Genomic DNA, 20182 nt, shown 5'->3' with positions numbered 1-20182 from the left:
ACCCTGGTAAACGAACATTTGCCTTTTATACTCTAAATAGAAGTGACAGACTGCAGCATATCTTTCTCCAGAATTGAGAAAGGAATCAAAAAGCGTAGGTTTTGAATTATAAATACTTTTGGACTTTGTCATTAGTTAACTTTGAGATCTTCGAGAACTCACCTAACCTCTTTTTTTGTTTTTGTTTTTGTTTTTTCTCATTTTTCTTATTTGTTTAATGGGAGTTCTGGCTAGATAATCCTTAAGGACCTTTTTGACAGGATGGTTCCAGGATTCAGTACTCTTCTTTCTGTAAGTTCCAGGATATATCTTAAAATGCAAAAATTTTGCAGTGACAACTGCTCAATCAATGCCTTGTGTTACTTTCCTCTTGAGTTCCTACCTACTCACAATTTTTCATTTCAATGAGAAGATGAATTTTGTTTTTCACAGCTGGCATTTGGTATGTTTCTACAAATGCATTTGATTTGATAGTGATTATATACTCTTCTTATAATGGGATGCTATCAGCAAGATAATGTTTTTGACGTTCACTAATTATTTTAAAATCTGACTATGAAAGTAGTAAGTGCTTGGGGTGCCTGGCTGGTGGTGGAGCCTGTGACTCCTGATCTCGGTGTTGTGAATATGAGCCCCGTGTTGGGTGTAGAGATTACTTAAACATAAAATCTTTAACAACGAAAAGTAGTACTTGCTCATTAAAGAGAATAAAGAAGAGAATAAAGTTCACAGATAATACTCCTGGCCAGGAGTAATAGCCCCTATTACAGTCTTGTATATTTTTCCAGATATTTTTCCTATTAAACAAAAAGAATTTTTCTATACTGGTGTTAGTTAGTCTTTTTTGCCCCTTTCTTGCCTTTTTTCCTTAACAGTATTATGAACATTTTTCTATGTCAGTGTAGATTGTGTTCAATTTATTTGACTGCATAGCCATTAAAAGTACTTTCACATAACTTACTTACCTGAACCCCTACTGAAATATTTGAGCCACTTTTAGTTTATCATCATTTTATTTTTTATTTTTTTAAATGTTTATTTATTTATTTTGGGCGCGCACGTGAGAGAGCGAGCGAGAGAGAGAGAGAGAGAGAGAGAGAGAGAGAGAGAAGGAGCAGGGGAAGGGCAGAGAGGGGGAAAGAGAGAATCCCAAGCAGGCTCCATGCTGTCAGCACAGAGCCCAGTGCGGGGCTTGAAGTCATGAACTGTGAGATCTAGACCTGAGCCCAAATTAAGAGTCGATCACTTAACCGACTGAGCCACCCAAGTGCCTCCAGTTTATAACTATACTAAACAAATAGTGTATTTTTACCAAATTTGTTTCAAATTTATGATCTCTTAAAAAGGTAAAAAAATAGAAAAAAAAAATTTAAAAAAAAAGGTAAAAAAATATAGGGACACCACGGTCGCTCAATCGGTTGAGTGTCCAACTCTTTATTTTAGCTCAGGTCATGATCTCACAGTTTGTGGGATTGAGCCCCATCCACACTGACAGTTTGGCACCTGCTGGGGATTCTCTCTTCCCCTCTGTCTGCCCCTCCCCTGCTAGCTCCCAAGCACGCTCCATCATTCTTTCTTTCAAAATAAATAAACAAACATGAAAAAGGTAAAAACTATGCCAATTCACTTGTTGCTTAATCTTTTCTCAAATAGAAAAAATTCAGTGTCATTTAATGTTTGGATGTCCTAATATTGATACAAGGAATATTAGAGTTTATTATCAGTGCTGGGGAATATAGAAGGGGGTAGCTGATAGGGGTAGTAGGAAAAGCTCTTAAGTGGGAGCAGAGCCGTGGAGAACAAGTGAAATTGAGTAGGTGGTGGGTGTGAGCACGTTGTACGTCAGTGACAGGAAACTGGCTGATTGGGCCAGTGGGGCTGCTTTGTCTGCACTGTGAAACAACCTGGGGGAGGCGCTTTCTGGCCCTACCACAGAGGCCCCCGGTGCTTCTGTGCACCACAAACGTACTAAATCAATGGCCAGCCTGTATCTAGTTAATGACCACTTAAAATCCAATGAAAACATGTACAGTAGTAACAAAAAGCATTTCTAGAGGCAATCTTAATGAGAAATGGAAATGTCCCATTTGAAGAAAACTTCAAAATTTTGGGGATACAGAAGACTTGAATAAACAGAAACAATTTGTGTACTGGAAGAGAAGAAAAAGTGTTATAAAGACATCAATTATTCCTAAATTAATTGGCAGGTTTAGTGCAGCTTTCAACAAAATTCCAACAGAACTGTTGTGAGAGGAGCCTGTAAGTGGTCCTGAAATGCACCTAGAAAAAAAGATGTGTGAGGATAATTTTGAAGAAGAGTAGGGGTGGGTGGGTGGGTGTGTGTGTGTGTGTGTGTGTGTGTGTGTGTGTGTGTGTGTGTGTGTGTGTGTTGGGGTGGGGATACTGGTTTTGCCAGAAAATAAAACATTTTAGAGACAAAAAAATAATATATGTGTTTGTAGATTGATCAGTGAAGCATATTAGGCTAGATGTATGACCTTTGATAAAAGAGGTATTGTAAATCAGTAAGAAAAAGGAGGTTTATTCAGTGATGATTCAGGATAATTGATTAGCACTTTGAAAACAAAGAAAGATTTTTTGTTGTTGTTTTTTGGTCCTTATCTCTTATTGTACATACGATACGTTAAGATATATTTCTAGGTGAACTAAAGATTTCATTGTAAAAGCAAAACTGAAGAAAGAAAGTAAAAATGAGTATGAGGGGCACCTGGATGGCTCAGTCAGTTAAGCATCCAACTTCAGCTTGGGTCACGATCTCACGGCTCGCAGGGTTCGAGTCCCACGTCGGGCTCTGTGCTGACAGCGTGGAGCCTGGAGCCTGCTTTGGAGTCTGTGTCGTCCCCCCCTCCCCGCTCGTCCCCTGTTCTCTCTCTCTCTCAAAAATAAATATTAAAAAAACTTTTTTTTTAATGAATGAATATGTTGTCTTCTAGAAGTGTGAGGTCTTTGAGTTTAAAAATTGCCAGCAATAGTTTCCATAATAATAAAGGTGGCGATTGTGAGATGATGGTGATGGCAACTATCACAAGTACTTTATAAAAGAGACACCGTGGCAGTATTCCCAAGCACAGGGAAGTTATTAGGGAAATACGGCACACTGCAGAGCAGGCCATGGCATGAGTGAAACTGCTGACCGTTTTAGGTTAAAAGAGTTACTGCCCAAACCAGATGTAATTAAAACTATGTATATAGAATTAAAAAAAATCCTCTAGGTATGGAAATAGTGATCAGAAGGGAATACACCAAAAGGTAACCATGGCTGTTTCTGGGAGACGGGACTCCAGGTGACTTCTTCTGCTTCTGTCATCCTGGATTTCTTTAATGAGCACATATTTCTTCTGAAATGAAAAGGAAAGGGCGCCTGGGTGGCTCCGTCGGTTAAGCCTCCAGCTTCAGCTCAGGTCATGATCTCACGGCTCGTGGGTTTGAGCCCCGCATCAGGCTCTGTGCTCACAGCTCAGGGCCCGGAGCCTGCTTCCGATTGTGTGCCTTCGTCCTCTCTCTCTGCCCCTCCCCACTCGCACTCTGTCTCTTTCAAAAATAAACATTAAAAAAAGGAGATTAAAAAAGTAAAACAGAAAAAGCAAAACTCCCCGCAGATGAATTTTTATTTGCTGTGGTAGGAAATGGAGAAAAATTAGTATCTTTTGATTAGAAAGATCATGAATAGGCAGTATCTGATTATATATTAAATGCAGAGCGGAGGGGGCCCCTATTTAAAGGAAGTCTGCGGTAAAACCTTTTGTAAAGGGAGTAATTTTCCTGTAAGTCAGCTGGATTTTCGATCGGACTTTCTTAACCTGTACAAGAAAATCATCCACAAATGTTGCATTGATGTTTTACCTTTCGGGTTGTCATTCTACAAACTCAGAAGCGGTGATAATAGCTACCACTTGCCGAGCACCTATTCTACCTGGCGCTGTGCTCCCAGCGCTACAGCTCAGTCGACTGTCCTTAAGTCAGGCTCCTTTACTCCTGGAGAGACCAAGGTTCACAAGGTTAAGTGGCCTGCCCAGGATGGTGTCAGCGCGTGCGCCGGGTCCCTGGGACTCCCTGCTACGTCTCCAGGCTCTGAATGCTTGGCCGGCTGTGCACACAGGGAGCGCTGTTCCAGGCCTTGGCCTTCCGCAGGTCCGCTCTCTGCAGGTTTTCTCCTTGGCGTGTTGTCATATCATCTGCTGTCTTTAGGAGCACATTTTGGTGCATAAATCATATATATTTGAAAGTCCCTGACTCCCTTGTGGGGGAAATACAGCTGCCTCCAAACCTTTTTTTTTTTTTTAATTGACAATTACCCAGTGACCATACATCTCTTCTAAGGCAGTGTTGAGGTATGTTTTGGGGGAAAAGACTAGAAGGTTTATGGTTTTAAATAGTAAAGTCACTGAGAAGGAAGGAGACCCAGTTTTTACATCACAGATACTTGAAAAATTGCTAATTCTGTTCTTTGGTCTGAGGCACTCGTTAGTGATTTTGTTTCTTCGTTCAGTAGTTAGTCCCGTGGAGGACTCCAGAGCTGAGATGGCCTCAGAATTACCCCGGTGAGGCAGGGGGTGAGGCCTGTAAAACCACGGTAGTGGTCAGCCGTTGGATGTGGGCTTGCCCCGGGGAGGCCCCCTGAGGGTGAAGCATCTTCCTTCTGCTGAGGGCAGTTCCTTAGAGAGACTTAGCTGTGAGCCATCAGCAGGCAGTTCTGGAAGTTGGGGGAATGAGGGCCTCGATCCTGGAGGCACACTTCTGCCACACCATCTTTTAGGGTTGTTGTGAGGAGTGAATGAGATACTGTGTGTTAAGCTGCTCGCAGTGTATCTGGTACCTCATAGATCCTCATTCAAATAAAGCAACTACTTTATGACCAGCTTATATTTGTTGAGTATCTGCCTGTGAGTGAGGAAGGTGTTGAGATTGCTGTTTAGGATAAAAGATGAAAGAGACTTCCATTTGGCCCTCAAATGCTTACACTCTGGAAGGGGGCATTCGAGTCATTCATTCAGTGAATATTTATTGAGCACCTATTACAGGCTGCGCACTGTCTTTCGCACTAGGGATGGAGCAAAGATAAGACGGAATCGCTGCTTTCTTGGAGGTTATGTTCTCGTGGGAAACTTACAATAAACAAGTAAACATATCTAAAATACCTGGGTAGCGATAGGTACACACGTAAGTGTAAGACACGTTCATAATTCTAGAAGTCCTCAGTTGAGGAACTTCAAGAATTAAAAGGACAGAGATGACTACTTCTGGGTAGGGTTGAGGAGAGACTTTGTGGAGGAGGTGACCTTTAGGTGGGCCTCAAAGGTTTTGCACACGCAGAGATGGAGAAAGGCAGGACAGAACATGTGACAGAGGCCCCAAGGGAGGGAAAGCACAGGATGGTAAAATCCCCTAGAAAAGCTGAGTTTAACCGAAGGAGTGAGAAATCGGGAATGGAGTGTGCCCTGTCTTGTCCTTTGGCCCTTCCAGATCCATTCTCTACGTTTTCCATGCTGTTCTTGCCCGAGGAGGCTGATTTTTATGGAGTGCTTGGCTGGGCTTCCTTGTTCTCTGGCTTCTGATTGGGTTCAGCCAGGGGGCGGTCCAGCAAGAGATTGGAGGGCTAGGAGAGAGAAGGCTTGACTTTGGATCCATAGTCCTGACACGGTTTAGGTGTCTGCCCGACAGCCCTAGAATTTTCTCCTTGTGTATATCAGGCGTCTGTGGGGTAGGATGGGGTTAGTCACTAGGCTGGTACCAGCCAGCAACAGACAGGATCGCACTGCAGCCCCACTCAGGGCTGGCCCTGAAAGACAGCGACAAAGGGCATTCCTTCCCCGTGGGCAGAGCCTTGTACGATTCATCTCTACCTTTCAATTTAAGGTGGTTTTCCTGGGAGATACAGTTTTCTCTCTCTCTCTTCCCCTTTGTAGCTCAACACCGCACGCAGTAGGGAGCAGGCAAGAATTTTAGACTCAGACACATTTTCTCTTAGTGATTTGGCAGTTCGTACTTCTTTTCCAAATATGACCTGAAAGGTTAGAGGTGGTAAATGGCTCTTATGGCATTTTGACTATAAATCTGAACTGGAAGAGAATCTGTAACCCATTATCAGATTCTGAATCAAGCTGCCTTGTCCTTCTCCTGTTTCGGTTTCAGTGGAAATGTGTGTTTTTATTCTGTCAATGGACAGTTTACATACCTAATATACCTGATATTTAAAGGGAATTATACAATGAATACTTGATGTGAAAGGGACCAGTTAAATACTTTAACTCCAAGGGATTTCATTAAAGTAATAAGGAAATTACATTTAATTTTAAATGGTAGAAAGATTTTTTAATGTTATTGCTATTAAGCATCTATTACGCACACTCAGCCCATTTTTTTTTTTTGCAAATGAATTCCCAAAGCACAATTCATCTTTATACAGGTGGGAAGGAAATACTCTTGCAAAATATGTAGTTTGATGTTGTCTTCTTAGCTGTGGAGAGAAGCATACTTTTCCAAAGAATAGAATGTGATGGTTGATTGGAAACTTTTGGAGTTACAGGCTCTTAGTTCTACCTCTTGAAATAAGAAAATATATATAAATGGGTCCCCAGATGAAGGCGTGGTGGGGTATTTTATAGCCCTAATTGACTCCAGACATAGAGGCTGTGATTTGTAAGCAAGCAGTGACAAGAGGAAGTTAAATCAAAATTAAATTAAGGGAAAGGAGGAAAAAAAAGAGATATCAAGGAGAGGTGATGAATTTTCTGAAAGCTTCTAAATACCTATCTGTGGGTAAGTGGGAAATCTGTGACTATATCTCAGTTATGTCAAAAGATGAAATCTGGAAACATTTCAGTCCTAAAAAAATCTTTTCTCTTTTTAAAAAGCCTTTTTTCTCTTCATTACTTGGTACCGTTCACTCAGTACGGGCATATTTGCTTCTATACTTTTCCATGACTCAAACCGGCAACACAAATCAGTGTCTCCCATGATACACATGAAGTGATATTTTGGGAGGATTGGTTTTTCTTGTTTACATTTTGGGATTTTATTGTTGTTCCAGCTTGTGTAAATAAAATTCTCGGAATGAGAGCCTACCAGACACTGGTCCACGCGGAGCACCATTTTTGCAGCTGTGTCTGTCGGTCCCCCCTTTCCTAGCCTCCCCAGCCAGTTAATTCTCGGCCCGAGAGAGGACGGGGGCTGGCTTCTCGTCCCCATCACAGCGCAGAGCGCCGTGTGGAGTTTCACACATATTTGCGAAATGGATGAAGTGAGTAAACGCCTGGTGCTTCCCGCGCTCTCGTCCGTTCTCCCCCCATGTGGGTTCAGACCCTCGCCATTTTGAGCCTGAGCCGAGATGATGCAACCATTCTGAGCCCCCCATCTCCCTTGCAGCCCAGCCGCTGTGCAGAGAACGCTGCTTTCATCAGGTTACTTTGCTCAGAAGCATTCGGTACTGCTCAGTCCCCACACAGTGAATTTGGTTATTTGGCCAGCGTTCAAAGGCCCTTATAAAGCCGGTACTGCCCGCTTTTCCATTTTTACAGCCTACACCTTCCTCGGTCATCCGCCGGCTTTAAACCAGCCTCCTCCGCTTTCTGGCCTCCTTTTTTGGCTCCTGCTGTTTCTCTTGCTTGGATGGCTCACCCCCCCCCCCCCCCCCCCCGCCCCCGTCACTTACTCAGATTCTACCCATCTTCAAAGGCACATTCTCTCCTCTCCTAGTCTCTTTCTTCTGAAATCAAAGCATTTGCTCATTAAGCAAGGAACTCCGGCCGTGGCACCTTCGCCGTACCGTTTTGGGTTCTCATTTAATGATCTTAATGATCGCATCGTTGCCTAGCCTTCCAAGTGCTGTTGCGCGGTCTCCGAACCCTATTGCTTGCTTTTGGGTGTGGGGGATGGAGAAGGAGAGGTGGGACTCTGATTTGACGCTTCTCGGCATTTCACCTCGTGGCACCACAGCCTTGAGACGGGGCAGTGACTCGGTCATTGGTTTTGTGTTCCAGGGCCTAGGTCCGCGCCTGGCCCGCAGTGGGGATTCGGTAAGTGGAATGTGAGTAAACGCATAGAAGGCATTCTCAAATACGTGTTTACTACTTTGACTGAAAACTAAAGTAATCAACGTAGGTGATTTTCCATCTTTTAAAAGCCATAAAAAACCCAATTTTTAATTTAGCTTTTTTTTTTCGTCATTAACAGTTCTCCCTCCAGCACTTCTTCCTTTTGCCTGCCTCAGCTTTGGACTGAAATGTAAATCAATTTCCTCTAATTCTTTTCCCTGTGAAATTGGAGAGCAGCTGTTTAGTCACCTCCTTATAAATAACCCTTCACCAAGTTAAATTGCCTCTAGGACTTGCTTTCTCCAGATTAAATTATCCCACAGCCTTTTCTTTTTCTCATAAAGGCCTTTTTAAAAAGAAACATTTGTTATTTTTTTATTTCTTTTTCTAGCTCTTTATAAAACTTTATTCTTTTCATAAGGGGCTCACAGGCAACCCCTTACGAGGGCCTGGTGGCTGCCGCCTGGCACGGCGGGCACCCTGAGTCTCTCTCTTACCTGTGTGTGGGGCACCGTGTTGACGGTTCCCATCGCCTGTCAGGTTTAACTTGCTGCCACTCTCACCCTTTGTTCTGCCTCGTTTTCCTGTGCATTCCTTCAAATGTGTATCATTTGTATCAGCAGTCTTGTGGCTCCAAGGTACAGACAACCCAGTGCGGATTTGCTTAAACGATCATGGGAATGTATTGATTTATACAACACTCGAAAAGTCTCGTGGTATGACTTCGCCTCCGGCATGGCTGGACCCAGGGGACACGACAGTGTCACCAAAGGCCTGGCTTTTCTCACCCTCTCTGTTCTGCCGTTCATGGTGTTAGCATCTCGCTTAGGGCACCTCCCAGCTCTTGCTTCACACTGGCCAGAAAGCTGTAGTCCTCGCAGACTTTGCTTCCCATACTGCTCTATCCAGGGAAGGAGAGGGGCCCGGTCCGTGTAGTATCCATCAGAATCTTGGAATTGACTCGCAAGCCTATTTTTAAATCCATCCCTGTCCCCAGGGGGAGAGGACATACTGTTAGTTTGGCTTTTACTTAGGACCCAGCCCTGCAGCTGGAGCAGTGTCCCTTCCACCCGATTCGTATAGCTGAGAGTAGGGGAAGAATGATTTCCAAGGAAATTCGGGGAGCTCTTTCCAGGAGGAGGAGAGCGGCGGATATGGGTGGCCAACAATAAAGGTACTTGCACTCGAGATTGTGCCCTTCCACTCCGCCTTAGATTTTTAATATCGCTTGAAATGGAGGGTATCTCTGAGAATGAATTCTTTCATTTCCTCACTCGCTATTTATCGAGCCTCCAGCGTACATCACGAATGCAGCCAGGTATCAGGCAGGCAAACGTGAGTGAGACTGGGAGAAACTCATAGTCTAGTGAAAAGAGAGCCCCAGGGGCAAATAAATTACAGCACGTGGTGATAATTGCTGTTCTCAAAGTATGTATGGATCTGGAGGTGGAAGTGAAGACCGTTTCACTTGGGAGGGGCTGAAGGGGGAAGGGCTTCCCAGGAGAGGTGAGTCTTGAGCTGAGCCTTGAAGGAGAATAGAACGGGAAGGGAGGGGCATTATCCCGAAGGCCATGGTGAACTAGAAAAGGTTGGGGCCGGGGACGGACGCGGTCAGGTACGGATTTTGGAAGGATCCTACTGCTGGCCATTGGTGGACTCGGCAGAGGTGAGGAGGAAGACCGGTTGAGCTGGCACCGCCTCCGCGTGTCCTCGAGATGCAGTGAAGGCCCGAGCCGAGCCGGTGACCGTGAGGACAGAGGACAGATCCAAGGTCTGTTTGACAGGATTTGGGACTTGTTAGATGTAGGAGATGAAAACCAGTGGGTCCTAGACTACTTCGAGGTTTTAATTGTGGGTGACTAGGCGGGTGGCCAGAATGAGTGCGGTTTTATAGTTATTTGAGGTGCCTGCTTAAAAGCCAAGGGACACATATTTGGCAGTTGTAAATACAGAAGTGGACCTGGGGGGGGGGGGTGGTTTCTGAGCCAGAGATGCAGATGGGGAGACATCAGAGCGTAGGCGGAGGTTGAGGCCTAAAGGAAGGAGCAGAATTGCCGGAGGGGATTTTCATAACGAGAAGAGGGCCTCAGGGGAGTCAGGGAAGTTAGACACGTGGGTCCCTCCAGTAATGGACCTCTTCTTACCTTGGCAAAGGTAATGTCACCTGAGATGGCTTGTGGCGTGGTGGCTTTGCGCATGGACTCTGGGCTCCCCTACCTACTGGTGGGTGACTTGTGGGTAATGGGAGTAAAGTGGTACCTAATTTTGGAAGATTAAAGGAGCGAAGCACTTTGAAAGTGCTTGGCATGTAGGAAGTGTGATAAAGTGTTTGATGAACGCAGAAACTAATAAACGTTGTACATGCTGTGCATTGTGTATCCCTCTCTGTCTCTCCGAGGCAGTTCATCCGAAATGGAAAATTAGTTTGTTTGGACTTAAATCATTTCCTTGTCTGAAAACTCTTGTGGTTCCAGTACAACGATGCAAGTATCAGACTTCTTGAAGATTTTCCAGATTATTTATTGGATTATTTTTTCCATTGGCTGTTAATTTTACCTCTGACTTTGAAGCAGCTTTGTTTCTTCCACACTTGACATATTTTTAAATTGTTCCTGATACCTCATAGCGTACAACTCTCTCTCTCTCTCTCTCTCTCTCTCTCTCTCTCTCTCTCTCTCTCTCTCTCTTTTAATTTCCTTCCTCAGAGTCTTTGCTAAAGTTCTGGAATGCTCTGTTAGTTGCTCCCCCGCATTTTGGTCAGTTACTGGCATGATACTTTTAATCAGGCTGCTTTTCTCATCCGTCTGTAGGAATTGGCAGTATTTTCAACTCCTCTCCATTATGGTCAGGAATATGAACTTGCTGTCTTTTCTTTTTCCTCTTCCATTTTCCCACGTAAATGTCTTGAACCACTGATTAGATCTGTGTGCCCACAATAACATAAGCAGGCATGAAGCTGAAACCTGATTTAAAGGAGTATGTACAGAGTCTGTTACTCTATGAAAGTTTTTTAGAGTCCAGATGAAAATAGAACAGTATTCAGGGTGTGAGTATGTTGCCGAATCTCTAGCACTCGTTGAACCAGACATCGTGTGTGTTCATTTTTAAATAACCGGGTGGGTCACTTTTTTATTTATTATGAACACAAACACTGATGCTAACAGCCGGCATGTGAAAGGAAAACAGGCAATAGTGATGAAAACCATTTAATGATTAGTGAGGAAACAAATATTGTTTAATGAAAATAAAAACCATGTCTAAAGGGCCTAATGCTGACTTTTGGAAATATAACCGTGTTGCGGTCTGTTGTGTACCCTCTGTCCTGTACAGTAGATATTGTTTAAAATTGCTTGGGAACTGGAGCTTGCAATTGTGAGCCTGGAATGTCCTGCAGATAATTAAGTTGTGGTCAGGCTTTGGAAAAATAAAAAGTTCTCGAACTATGATTTTATAAACATGCTACAATAACATTTCTTTATATTTAACAGTTTCTTATAGAAAGCTGATACTCTCATGAGGCATTGATTAAAGGTAAAACATCAAGAAAGAAAAAATATTAAATTAAAACTTCACTTAGGATGTTGACAGTTGGCTTGTAATATTAAACAGATGTGTATGTTCCTGGGGATATTCTTCTTTCTGAACTGAATTGCTAAGTTGTATTTTTTTTTAATGACAACTACAAATTTTTGATCAGTTAATAATTTTAAATGCCCTCTCTACAATCTTCTGTATTCTAACTTCATCTGTAGTTTGAGCCCTCTCAATGATATAATGATTGGTGAAACCTTTGCTGCCGCTTCTAAAGTCTTTCATTTTCTTTCTTTCTTCTTTTTCCCCCTCTTAAAGCTTAACTGGGCTCTTCTGATTTCGTGATGCATTCTTGGAGATTGATTCCTTGAAATAATTTTAGGATCATTGGGTGGAATTCTACCCTTTCAGATTTATGTCTATATTTTACTTCCATATAAGTTTCACATTGGTATTTGAGTGCACAAGTTGACCTACATTGTGGTATTGTGTTTGTGTGGTCAATTGTAAACGCTTCGTGAAATGTCCGTATAGCCAGCCATGCAGATCGGCTTGTACCCCCATGCTGTGGGGCCAAAGAAATGTCAGTGAGGTGGACCGAAAGGAAACCAGGCCATGGAGCCAAAAGAGATCCAGTGAATCTCTTTTTGCTTGTAAGGATTTTGCCATATTAGACAAATAGCATAGCGTCCAGTAAAGGCAGTGGAGTGGGGTGGGCAGAGTGGAGGGGTGGCTTCGGTGGGTAGGTCGACTTTGGTGAACAGAGGAGGAGTCAGATCGGATTTTGTAGGATGAGTTGAATGTATTTTACATCTTCCAAGATTCTTTAAATCTATTTGTACAACTAGATAAACTGTTCATTGTTGTGTTTGGGCTGATGAAAAAATTTAAATTCTGAAGATCATTTTAATTGTAAGCCTCTGACGTGCGGACATCTTATGTTCTCTGGAAGATCTATTTCGCTGGGCAGGAGTCTTTGATTAACCTGGAAGAACAGTGTAGTTGGTTTGGATAGATTTATTTATCTTGGAACTGTGTATTGTTTGCACAGTCTTCTTTTTGGAATCAGTGTTTTTTCTCTGCAGATTCCATTTGGGAAGCTCTGATTTGGAGCCTCAGAATATGGAAGGCATTTCCAATAAACACAAACAAAGGCTCACTTCATTGTCTGAACAAGTACAATGACATATTTTATCATACAAAATTTTTTTGTAAGCTCAAGAGTAATGAATTCATTTTTAATAGCACATTATTTAAATGTGACTATTTGTTCTTTGTATCTAATAGTATAAATATTTTAAGTGTCCTATCAAAGTTTGATTTAGGAGCAAAAATATTTTTTCATATAAAAATGTCCACTTTTGTATGACAGGATTTGACAAGTATACGTTTCAGTGTATTGTTTTGTTCTCTAACTCATTGTCTTGTTCTTATTTATATTTTGTGTGGTTGTGGGAGGAGGAACAGATTTCTGTGTTCAGTGTCTTAGCAGTTAATGGAATCCCTGCCATATTCTCCTAGAAATTTGAAATTCAAATTATAGTGGCCTTTTGGAAAGAGTTGGGAGCTTGGAGCTATGTGCAAAAATACTGGATAAAGTTTAGCATCATTTGTTACTCTAGAAAGAGCCATCCATTTTAGCTAAGAATCTAAAAAGCAGTAAAATAGATCTACTAAGGTTTGTATCTGTTTTTTTTTCAGGGCTTTATACTATTTCATTCCAGTTCTCTCCCAAGGTTTTGCTCTAAAGGAGTGTTGTAAATATGTTAAATAGCTCTCTCTAACCAGAATTAATCATAACAGATTGAAGGAGAAAATGCTGTTTCTTCTTACCGTGGTTATTGCATCATAAGATAACTCTCTGTAAATGAGATTCTTTTGTAGATATTTTGGCTTGGCTTACCGATCCTAATTTCAGTACTATGCCTGATTTAGCAATAAGCTGCTGTGATCAGCGCCAGTGAATTGTATTAGGCAGGCTTTATTTTCTGTATCAGTGTGGCATTACCATCTTTCCCACCCCCAGGTCAGAAAAGCATGGTTTTATATTCTTTTTCAGTTTCAATGTTTAATAATTCCACTATGGGAAAAGGGACCTTGGGAAGTTTTTCAGGGTAGATGGTGATTAACAAATGGCACCATTTGGACAACTTTCATCTTTTAAAACTCTCATTCGTTCAGCCCGTTTTTCTCTATCCAGTGTTCAGGTCTCCTCTGCTTTACAGATAGTGAGTGTGGTTCTGTTAGGGAGGGGGTTCTGCTGCTCACGGTTGCAGGGTGTTAGTTCTAACAACTGCGAAGTTACTCCTTTGGGAATGGAAGACACTTATTGGTCCCTAGTGGTCTGAAATGGGAAATGCATCTCCTCAAAATTTCCTTAGAACTTGCCATAAAGTTTAACTTTTGATTAGAAACAAAAATGTTAATAATTTAGGTAGGTAGGTTGGCTTATTTAAAAGTGTTCCTTGAGCTGCAGTTGAAGTTACTTATTTTCTTAATCTCATTGGAAACAGATGAACGACACATAAAAACTTGAGTACTAGATTAGCACCTGTATTTCAAGCCATTTAGGAAATGGAGGAAAATTCTGTAAACGCTGTGTAAGTACTAAGTTGATTGAGGAAAAGCCGTCAGAAGTTTTCTTCTTTGTCATCTCTTTGTTAGCTTTATCATGCTTAATTTTCATGAAAATAATGTGTTTGTTACTGTGGTCACACCGTGATTTAGCTTTGGCGTATGTATGATATTTTATTGTCCCTGTCCTGGAAAATTATAGCAGTTTTTATGAGGAGTGGTTTGTGGGTTCACACAACCCACTTGGAGTGCCATTTACTATAATTCTCTTCTAAAAGGACCATAAAACATCATGTAAATTGTTTAAAAAAGGAAAGGCCTTTTTTGAGAAAGCCTAGGAAGAAATCTTTCCAGGCTTTTCTTCTTATAGTCAGTTTCATGATTTTAAGCTCGCAATTTATTTGAAACATTAACGTCAAAAAGTAAAGTGCATGTGTATGTGAGCAAAATGCTTGTGAGCTAGAGTCAGGGGAAACTCGGGCATCAACGCAGAATAACACACATCAAGTTCAACACGCTATAAGTTTTCAGAATATATTTTCTGTGGCTTTGGAAATGAAATTATGGCAGAAAGGAAGAGAAGGAGGGAGGAACGGAAGAAGAACGGAATTAATTTATAGCATGTATATCTTGTTTTCAAAAAACCTCTTAAGTTGTTGCGTGTTTATAATCTACATTAAAGCACGGTTTTTGGTAACCAGTCTCGTGAAAGTCATGTTTAAGTTCACAAATAGATTTACCTAAAGAAACTTCCCTCCTTGGCAGTTTTTACCATTTTGGTTGACTTGTTGCTCTCAGTTTTTATATACACCCTTAGGAAGGAAAGTATAAAACACACAGTAACAACGCCGAGTTCTGTCATGGTGTTTTGTACAAGTGCCTTATTCTGATATTATCTTGGTTTTGTGTGTGAGCTCTATGGGGAAAACGGACGGAAATTGTTAATAATTTTCTACAGCATTTACGTTGTACTCTGAGCTTCTAGTCATTTAAATACAAATGTACCTTACGGTTAGCAAATTGTTATAAGAAAATCCAAATATATGTGAAATATAAAGGAGAAGCAGCTTTACATAAGCAGCAGTTTTATATAAGGATATAACAAATATATAATAGATTTAATTTTTTTATTAAACCACTTCTTTAGTACATGTGAGATCGTGATATTTGCAACAACATTTTATAGGACCACTTGTAGATGATAGCCGTGTTCACGTAAATAGTGATATAAACATTTGTCTGTGCAGTTTTCCCTTTTCAAATTAGCGTGTTTTTAAAAACACAAGGCCGTCTGTGTGATTTAGAAACTCCTTGGTTTTTGAGAAGAGGAGGTTATGAGTAGATCGCATTCAGGTCACCTGGCTGGCACAGTCAGTAGAGCGTGTGACTCTTGATCTCGGGGTTGTGAGTTCAAGCCCCCCGTTGGGCGTAGAGATGACTTAAAAGTAGATCACGTTCATGCATCTTACAGAGAGTCAGTAAATTTACTACATGACTGTAAATCTTTTTCTGAGTATACGGACTTCTTGCTTACATGTGTAATTTCATGAATTTCAACTTAAGGTTTTAAAAAAATTTTTATTATTAAATTCCTCCTTATCTGTTAAAACACACAAAACTGACTTCCTAAAACATATAAAAAAAAACTTTATGGAATTATTCCTTATCCTACACTGTCGTCTTAATTTTTGGGGTATTAGGGTGTTTCTATTGTCATGGGACCACAGGGTAGCTAACTGAAGTGAATTTGGGGAGTAGAAAATGAAGCTGTAATCGGAAAGGAGATTTAAAAAGGTAGAATGTGATACCATACCGTGACGTTACGAAAAGTAGGAATGAAATGAAGAATGTGCTGGCAGCCTGGCTACCGCTGGTCCAGAGCCGTCCTTGGAATATTCTACAGCTTTTCCTGGGGGCAGTGTGGTGGAGTTGGGGGCTCCTTTGACCGAGTTTTGAGCCTGAGAAGCTGCTTTCTGTGGCTAAGTACACTAAGCAAAGAAGACTTTTTATGGCATTTTAACCCAAGCTGTTGGGTATGCCACAGATTTTCACAATTAAAAATTTCATGTCTAGCTCTACTGAATAAATTGTTTTAATATGAGATGTTTGGAAATAGGGTAGGCACTACCCTAAAGGGACCTAAGGGGACTCATTTCTCCAAGTTAGGTATTATTTTCCACTCTGAATTTATAATACATTGCTATATAATGACATCACCAATTGTAAGTGATATAGAATGCTATGTTTAGGTATTTTCCTCTTTTAGATTAGGAAATAGTTTTCCTTTTTGTGTTAGCACGGACAATATATGTCCTAGGCATTTATAGTTATTATATAAAAATGCATAGGATTTGAGTCATGCATGTGTTCTCATGTTTTATACATTATTCAGTTGTAAGAAATCTAAACTTTATGCCTAACAATTTTTGTCCAAAAGTTGATGTTTCCTTGTTTCTGTTTTTCACTTGAGTCAGGTAGAAAATATTTTTCATCGTCTTTGGATGACCCTAAATCATTTATTATCAAATACCTAAGTTGTTTTTTTTTTTTTCCCCCTGCTTTGGAAATCTCCACCAACATAATCAATTCCTGTCGGAAAAGGGGTACAGTTTTTCAGTTTTCCCCCCAAAACTGCAACTTCAGAAAATATGTAAGAGATGTAGCAATTAACCTACATGCACATTTATAATACTAGAAAATGGGCAGCTAGTTACATTCAAAGACAGGATCTGATAGGCCCAAATTGCTTAAAACATCACAGTTATTGAAGATATACCCCAGGGAATTTGAGAAACCATTTAACAGATGAAAGTACATTTTGAAAAGTCTGACCTTACAGGCAATCATAAAATGAATCAAAACAGTGCTTTTTTCCCCCTGAAATGTACAGAGCCCATCTGTGTCTAATCCAGTAATTATAGACTGTGTTCAATTACCTTTTCAAACTTGGAGCAGACTGGAGACTAGGCAGTGAACAAACATAGGGTTTTGTCTAGACCTCAATTGACCACAGTCTAAAACTTGAATTTATATCTAATTTTATTTTTTGTTTGGCTTGATAGTTCTTAAAGGATTCATTTTTGCTACTTGGTGTTTTACCTTCTTAGATTTGAGATCTTGCATTTTCTCATCACAAAAGCTTTTGTATCAGCAATACCTTATGCTGTAATCAGATGTTTGTTTTCTGAATACTTATGCCTGCAAATCAATAATTTGCACTGGAGACAAGACTGCGGGGTGGGGGAGGGGATTATACCCTGAGTAGATTTTTTTTTTTTTTTTTTTTGTAAGTAGCCCTTAAAATATTGCTGCTGACTAGAACTCTTCTTTATGTGCTAGGAAAAATAATTTATTTTCCTCTTCAGCTTAGAAAACTATAGTTAAGGTAATTTTCAGTTGCTTTGCACACTGGATAGGATGTTTTTAAAAATGCATGTAGACTGCTGCTAAAACATCTCTCTTTTATCAAATATGTCTTACAGGTTTTTTTCTCCTTACACATTTTTATTACATTTGCTCATCAGCTGGTATCCATTGTGAGATTCAGTGCGTAGTGTTAAAAACCCCCTTCAAACCGTTTCTCTTAATAAGTTTGCTTATGATTTGATGAATCTTTGAGTGAGAATTTGAAATGCCCTGGCCAGTTCCAAACATTGACATTTTATCTAGGAATCTTGGCCATTCAAGATTCTCTTAAAACACACGATGAACAGAAAGATGCGCAGTTTTGAGAGTGCTTATGCAGTCGTCAGTGCTCCTTTCCCCCACTACTTGGTATTAAGGTCAGTCACCTTCCAGTTAGCATTGGAAGCACACATTTTGAGGTATTTATTGGATTGTAATCATTGCATATTAGAGCATGAATCTTTCTAGGAACTTTATGGCCATTCCCAGTATGCCACATTCTTTTTGTGTGTGTGTGTGTGTGTTCATTGAGGTTTTGCTGTCCTTGGACGTTTTAAGGAATCTGTCATGGGGGAGAAGTGTAGTTTTACCTGGTGGCCTGGATGTGCTTTCTGAGAATTACACTGGGAAAGTGAAACCCAAAGATTACAGACACCTTATGCTTTATAGATCTAGGAGACCATTGCTCAAGAACAGTAAGTAGGACAGCAACTGCCTCCTTCCCATCCCCATGCTTCTTAGGGTCTTCACAGAAAAGGTGAAAGATTAGTCTTCTAAAGTACGGAATTGAGAGGCCCCTTGGATCCTCTCATTTACTCCCTCACCCGATTTCAGTAAAAACGTTCTTGCTTCTTTGTCTACCCAGTTCCTAGACCTGCATTCCCTCCTAGGTCCTCCTTTCGTACATAACATGTGGGCCCCTGATGCTACTTTCTTCATGGTGCTTAGCGCGGTTCGGATTTTTGTATTTTTTTTTTAAACCTGTTTATGCCATTCCCACTGGACTATGAGCTTCTTCAGATCAAAGGCTGTACGTGTGTTATGTTCTCCCATTGTATTCCAGCACCATCAGACACAATGCCTGGCTTGTGGCAAGCACTTGCTCCTTGTTGGCTGAATGATAGACTCTCTGTCTGCCTTTTGCCCTTTCTCCCTGGCTTGGTCACTATATCCCTTTTTTTTTTTTTTTTTTTAAAGATCATCCAAGCCCCCCCCCCCTTTTTTTTTTTTAAATTTTAGAGAGAGGGAGGAAGAGAGAGAACCTCAAGTGCTCCACACTCAGCACGGAGCCTGACGCAGGGCTCGATCCCACGACCCTGGGATCATGACCTGAGCCAAAATCAAGAGTTGGATGCTCAACCGACTGAGCCACCTAGGCGCCCCACTGCTGGTCTTTCTCTCCCTTTCCTTTTCCTTTTATGCCATTTCATCATATAGGTCTTATTTCCCCAGATGAGTCTAGGCGTGGTGATGCCCTGCCCTCAACACCCTCTATTTTCCTTTCAGCCAGCCAATTACTCTTCTTTTAAAAAAATGATCCATTCCTTTGAAACCTTACTGCTCCAAACTACACCTTCTTTTTTATATACTTGCACTTGCCCGGTATTTGTACTTCACCGAACGTAGTCTTGGAGAAATCATGTTTTTTATATTTGAGGACATTGCTTTCTGCTCTGTTGACAAAGGGTTGTGCTATTATGGGGCCCATGTGAGGTCTCAGTATGTGTATAATAGCCAGCGTTTCTTAAAAATGTTCCATTTTGCCATTTTCACTTGATTTTAACAGTCCTTTTAGGAAAGCCTCCCTGTTTTATAGATGAGTAAGAGACATGAGCTTCAGAGAACCCAACTTGACTTGACCATAAACCCCAAAGTGGCAGGACAATAATTCAGATCAGGGTTTTGTCACCCTACCCCCCGGTACAGGAAAGTTCTTTGTAAATATTTTATAAATTTTATTTTTATATACATTCTGGACCCATAGAAAATTGTGCTAGTTTGTTCATTGGCCGAAATGACACAGCCTGTAATTATGTCTGTTATAACTGCAATGTTGACTGTTAGTTTTCCCTACTTCTTGAGGGCACTGGCCATATCCTGTTTGGTTTCAGTCTATAGCACGTGGTCATAATAGAAATGCAAAAAAACATTTGTTGAATGAATATAGTGAATCAAGTGAAAGAAATAAAAGAAATGCAGTCAAAGTATAAATCCTTAACTCGTGTAGTTAACATACCTTATTTTTGTCCGAGTGCTCTACTGGGCACTGGGAGAATAGTTGGGAAGAAAATAGTGCTTGCCTTTGACAAGTATATCATCTACATTTGTTAAAATATTTATTTTTGAGAGAGAGAGAGAGAGAGACAGACAGACAGGCAGATAGAACAAGAGCAGGGGAGGGGCAGAGAGAAAGGGAGACACAGAATCAGAAGCAGGCTGCAGGCTCTGAGCTCAGCACAGAGCCCGATGTGGGGCTCAAACTCACGAACCTTGAGATCATGACCTGAGCCGAAGTTGGACACTTAACTGAGCCACCCAGGTGCCCCAACAAGTACATCATCTAAAAGAAAACAATGGGCCAATGTAAAGACATACAGTGAGTGTGGCATACAGAGATG

The 20182-nt window shown here is 41.1% G+C and overlaps 1 protein-coding gene across 4 annotated transcripts in view; it reads left to right on the top strand.

Moving 5' to 3' along the window:
• Nucleotides 1-20182, top strand: part of STX18 (syntaxin 18) — a 121275-nt gene that overhangs the window by 9330 nt on the left and 91763 nt on the right. The window contains exon 2 of one of the 4 annotated variants that reach the window (XM_086705458.1): nt 10209-10277. The exons of 2 other annotated variants lie outside the window; for them this stretch is intronic. In XM_086705458.1, the coding sequence (XP_086561584.1) occupies nt 10209-10277 (69 nt within the window). Of the gene's footprint in view, nt 1-9582; nt 9826-10208; nt 10278-20182 lie in introns of those variants that run through there. One more of the 4 variants, XM_086705461.1, reaches the window with a different exon arrangement.

Source organism: Puma concolor, chromosome B1 (assembly GCF_028749965.1).
Source record: "Puma concolor isolate L17-30 chromosome B1, mPumCon1.1.hap2, whole genome shotgun sequence".
Lineage (NCBI taxonomy): Eukaryota > Metazoa > Chordata > Mammalia > Carnivora > Felidae > Puma > Puma concolor.
The sequence above is the reverse complement of the archived record's forward strand: the minus strand, read 5'-3'. Positions and strand labels throughout refer to the sequence as shown.